The sequence below is a fragment of the Dufourea novaeangliae genome, unplaced genomic scaffold (assembly GCF_001272555.1).
Source record: "Dufourea novaeangliae isolate 0120121106 unplaced genomic scaffold, ASM127255v1 scaffold737, whole genome shotgun sequence".
Lineage (NCBI taxonomy): Eukaryota > Metazoa > Arthropoda > Insecta > Hymenoptera > Halictidae > Dufourea > Dufourea novaeangliae.
This window is the reverse complement of record NW_015374607.1, coordinates 3,059-8,219: the sequence shown is the minus strand read 5'-3', so window position 1 is coordinate 8,219 and position 5,161 is coordinate 3,059. Positions and strand designations below refer to the sequence as shown.

Here is a 5,161-nt window from a genome sequence, read left to right as displayed (position 1 = left end):
ATAGTCGCTCGTTATCGTACCGCCAATCGGAGTTCCGCTCCGGGTGCTCGAGGACCTCCGCCACCTTCCGCTTATACCAGGTCAGGGGTTCGACGGTCGATACTATCGGTACTTCTTCGATCTCTACTGCGTCCTCGTGCATTCGCAACAACGCGTCCGGCACATGATGTAAGGCTCCAGGGCGATACTTTACGTTAAAGTCGTACTCCATGAGCTCGAGGGCCCATCGCGCTAATCTACCGGACGGGTTACGCAAATTCCGCAACCATTGTAAACTACTATGGTCCGTTATTACGGTAAAGCGGTACCCTTCTAAGTATGGCCGAAACTTTTTCGTGGACCATACGATGGCTAGACATTCGAGTTCGGTAGTCGAGTACTTTTGCTCGGGACCGGTCAACGTGCGGCTCGCAAACGCTACTACTCGTTCTGTCCCCTCCACCTCCTGAGTCAATACCGCCCCTAACCCTACGGTACTCGCGTCTGTTTGCAGCGTGAACGGTAATGAAAAATCGGGGCACATTAGGGTGGGTGCTGTCGCGATCATGGTCCGTAACGTTTCGAAGGCGAGTTGCTGGTCGGCCTCCCACGTCCAGGACTGTGTTTTTCGTAACAATCGCGTTAATGGTTCGGCGACGGTCGAGAAGTTCGCTAAAAACCGGCGGTACCATGAAGCCATGCCGAGAAATCGCCGGAGTTGTTTAACATTCCTCGGGGCGGGATACTCCACCACCGGGGCGATTTTCTCCGCGTCGACCTTCAATCCCTCGCGACCGACGACAAACCCGAGGTACCGTACCTCATCCCGACAAAATTCACATTTCTCGGGGTTCACCACTAACCCAGCCCTTTTAATTTTTTCTAGTACCCGTTCTAGCCACGTAAGATGTTCCTCGAAAGTCGCGGTGACGATAATGATATCGTCCAAATACGCGAACGCGTAGGGCTCCATTGCCGGGCCAACCAGCCGGTCTAATAATCGCTGAAAGGTCGCTGGTGCCCCTGTCAACCCGTACGGCATTCTTTTAAAGTGAAACAACCCTTTTCCGGGGACGGTAAACGCGGTAATTTCCCTACTTTATTGTTCCAACGGAATTTGAAAATATGCTTGACTCAGGTCGATGGTCGACAGATAACGCGCTGCTCGCAACTTATCCAAAATTCCCGACATGATCGGTAACGGGTACGCGTCTTTCTTGGAAACCGAGTTGACTTTCCGAAAATCCAGACAGAAACGATATTTCCCGTTGGCTTTCTTCACCATTACGATAGGGCTCGACCACTCGCTACTCGATGGTTCAATGATGTCCTCATCCAATAACCGATCTACCTCCGCGTAGATCGCTTCCTGCACGACCGGTGAGACCGAATAGTACCGTTGTTTAATGGGCGCGTGCCCTCCCACATCGATTTTATGTTCGATCAATTCCGTTACCCCCTCCATTTTCTCAAAATCACGAAGGGTTCCCTCTAAAAATTTCCGCAGGCGGGTCCTCTCGCTATCCGTTAACACCTGTAGCCCACAGCACCGCAATTCGTCCGCATCCTCAACAAACGGAAATTCGACACACGGCTCCGACGCAAAGTACCAGATCGCCCGGTGGTATTCGGCCACTATCCCAAATTTTGCGATATTGTCCACCCCCAATAGCAGTGGAGTCGATAAATTCTCCAACACTCGCGCGATAATTTCCCTTTCCCGGTTCTCAATACGGAGGGTAAATTCAACTTCTTCTTCGGCTTTGTCGATCGCTCCGTTGGCCAACACGAAATATCGCGGCCCCTCGGCACGCGTTACACTACGCCGCACCCCCACTCTCGATACCGTAGCGCGGCTGATAAACGTCACCGAAGCCCCCGAGTCCACGAGAGCGCGAACACGATATTCTTTTATCCGCGCGTTTACAACGAGCAACGACGGAGAGCCTTCCGTTATTTTCGATATTACAGGTAGTAATGTGCGGGGCGACGATGAGGAGAAGGGTGGTCCATCCGCCCGGCTTAACGGCCCTTCCTCCCGTTTCCCGGCCGTGAACACGTACAGTCGCGGGTAGCTACGCCTTTTCGTCCGCATTGGTAACAGTGCTCGCGAAACGCGGCTCGACAGTCCCTTGCCCGATGCCCTGGCTTGTCACAGTTCCAGCAGAGCGAGGGAGAGGCCTGCTGGTTGACAGACGTCTCACCTCTCTCTCGGTTCCGTGACGCTGCGTCGCGCTTTCCCTTCTTTCCGCGCGCCAGCTGTTCCGGCTGTCGGCCTCCCGCTACCACGTACCCCGCGTCACGATCCCTCGGGCGGTACGCGTGACGTGCTTCCTCACGGCGAGGCACGCTCGGCTTTCCCCGGCGGTACTCAGCATCGCCCGGTCTCTCTTCCTCATCCTCGCTCTCCGCTTCTCCCACCGCGTACGCGTACTCTCGACGTTCTCGCGCTCTCGGCTTCTCTCGGTATCCTCCTCGGGCGTGCTCGTACCGCGACGCGACGTACGCCAGCTCGTGGTTGAGCAGCTGATGCGGCTTCGGAGAGGGGCGGGCGGTACTCGCGAGCGCGGTCTCTACCTCGCGCGCCCTTCGCGTCAACTCCTCCACCGTGCGAATGTGGCTGAGCGATATTACTACCCTTAGACGCGGCAACATGTTATAAAAAATTCGATCGAGGCGTCTCGCCTCGGGCCACGGAGGGATCAACTGCCGTAACATCACCTGCATGCACGTGATGTAATCGCGCACCGGCTCGTACTCCCCTTGCACGCGGTCGCGAATATTGTCCTCGAGGGTCTCTTGAAATCGCGGGTCCCCATACTGACCGCGCCACGCCTCGACGAAATCCTCCCACGTCTCCCATAGATGACGATTCGCCTCGTACCAATATCCCGCTAGTCCGGTCAAACACGCGATCAGGCCGTTCAGGAGGCTACGGTCATCAAGTTGCGTAAAACGGCGGCGTTCCGCGATACGCGTCAGGAAGATTTCAGGGTCATTCTGCGCGGCACCGGAAAACGTTATTCGCCACCTTCTCATAGCCTCGTAGACGGCGAGCCCCCCTCGCGGTGACTCGAATCTATGGTCCCCCATAAAAACGGTTCGTTCTACGGGGCGCACCGGAATTTCCAGGGATTGGACGAAACGGCTGGCCCTTCGCTCGGGCGGAGTGGTCCGTTCGACCTCCGGGTTCGGCGAGTGCGGAAATTGCGGGCTACCCTCGGTTGCATGGTTGACGCCTATGGGTTCGGAACCCGGTCGCGGAGACGCCGGACTTTTCGACCGCGGGGACTCGGTAGTCTCCTCCATCCTGAGTGACGTTCAGCCCGTACGCTACTCGATTAGTTTCTTTCACCCTCCCGCGCGCGGCTCGAATGCAGATGGTCGTTCCCTTCCTACGCCGTGACGGGTCAACCAAATTTTGGGATACCTACGCCTTTGCGGAGCCCGTGTCGAATCTCTCAAAACAGTTAGTCGCTCGGCCTTGCTACGCGACAACAACACCACGACGCACGACCCTCAGCGTGTTTACGTTTCTTTTACGACCTCTCGACGTTCGAAATATCCCGAACAACGGTATCTATTGTTCGCGGCCCGTTAAAATTCAAACCCGGGGCTAACCAGAACCTCTCGCTTACGCTAACGATCTTTCGGACGTACCTCCACGGGAATTATTCGATTATTTTCGCGGATATAACTACTTTAAATAAAACGCGAGGCAAGCCCGATATGCCTGAAACGAAATAACACACAACCGAACGGTACGGTCGCCTCGCTGGCGATCCGCCACCACACACACAAGAATAAAAGACCACGATCACTCCCACGAAAGTCGGAATTAGCCAATAAATTATTAAATAACACACAAAAAAAAAACTTATTCTAGCACTACCAAGTACCAACCGCATGCAACCGCTAGATCTCGTTTCGCGTGGCGACGATAGTCGTTCGTCCGCTATTCACGTTACCACCTGTTGTCTAACCCGTTAATCGTCCGTCTATCGTCCGATATTTGCCTCCTTTTTAAAAGAAAGGCCCTGAAGAAAAGGTATCCTCCCTTCGAGGAGTCCCTGTTCGGGCGCAAATTTGTTACGTTACTGACGATTTCGGCCGGTCGCGCGGCCGAAACACAGCACGAACAAAGTGCGTTCCCCCCGGTCTCCGCCGCCGTTCGCGTCCCCGCGAATCCCACCGACCGTTTTTCCGGGCGCCAGGTACGTTTTCCCGTACCGACCGATACTCCCCGAGTATCGGACCGAAACCTGCCCCTACCGAGGGGTTGAACTCTACCGAACGACCGAGGAGAAAGCACCCTCCACCGAATGTTCACACGACGAGGGTTTCCAGGGTTCGCAAATATCGTAACGACAGACTTCCCTCGCGACAAGGATTCCCGTCGGACGACACAGACACGAAAAAGAAACGTTCAGAAGGAGTTAACAGGCAAATAACAATTTATTTCAGTTTTCTTTCGCCGGCCTCGGACGAGACCGCGTTACAACAGATGTTGGTGGTTTAGCGACGGAAAGGAAAACAATTCAGCGGTCGACTATCGTCGCGGCCCGCGCCTTCGGTATCACCGGATTCCGGTCCGAGACTCGATTCTTCGCTATTACACGGTCCCCGACCGCTCGAGATGTTTAATACGAAATTTACAGAGGCGCGGTCGGACGGTACTACGATACCGCCGATAACATAATACGATACAATGACTTGAGCGGCAGTCGCGTAACTTCTGCGTCCTGGAGGAAAGCTGCCCGGAATTACGATATTACTATTCCCGAGGAACCGCCGTGGTTCTCCCGCGCGCGCTAGCGAGATACGATATTAATTCTCCGATCGCGACATAATCGGGCAAACGAGATCTAGATTGCCGTGTGAGAACAGAAGAGAGAGCTCACTTACAGGTGACGATATTTCTCCGGGCCGTCTCGCTCCCTTCCGGATTCCTGTACACGTGCGATACAACCAAAACACAAACTTACGCGGTAATACGGGCCACTCAAGTGACGATTTCGGGGCTCGTTATGCGACGCGAGGCTCTAGCGGGCCCCCCACTAAGCAGTCCTATTGCCCCTCGTACCCCCCGTGACTCCTGTGGAGCCGAGCTCCTTCGGCCCAGGGACGACACGCCAAGGAAGGATCCCCTGGCCACGGAGATCGCTTCCCTTGTGTGAGGAGC

The 5,161-nt window shown here is 55.1% G+C and overlaps 1 protein-coding gene across 1 annotated transcript; it reads right to left on the bottom strand.

The window, feature by feature from the left end:
- Positions 1-1,078: 1,078 nt before the first annotated feature.
- Positions 1,079-3,288, bottom strand: LOC107193203. The gene is made up of 3 exons (XM_015582607.1): positions 3,100-3,288; positions 2,701-2,979; positions 1,079-1,348 (listed from the first exon to the last, which is right to left on the bottom strand). Exons 1-3 carry the CDS (start codon positions 3,286-3,288, stop codon positions 1,079-1,081), a joined length of 738 nt encoding a protein of 245 aa, XP_015438093.1.
- Positions 3,289-5,161: the final 1,873 nt, after the last annotated feature.

Coding starts and splice junctions, on each gene's coding strand:
- LOC107193203 (XM_015582607.1), bottom strand. CDS start 3,288: ATGGAGGAGACTACCGAGTCCCCGCGGTCGAAAAGTCCGGCGTCTCCG. Junction 2,980..3,099: donor TCCAATCCCTGGAAATTCCG/GTGCGCCCCGTA, acceptor GGTGCCGCGCAG/AATGACCCTGAAATCTTCCT. Junction 1,349..2,700: donor ATTACATCACGTGCATGCAG/GTGATGTTACGG, acceptor CCGGTCGTGCAG/GAAGCGATCTACGCGGAGGT.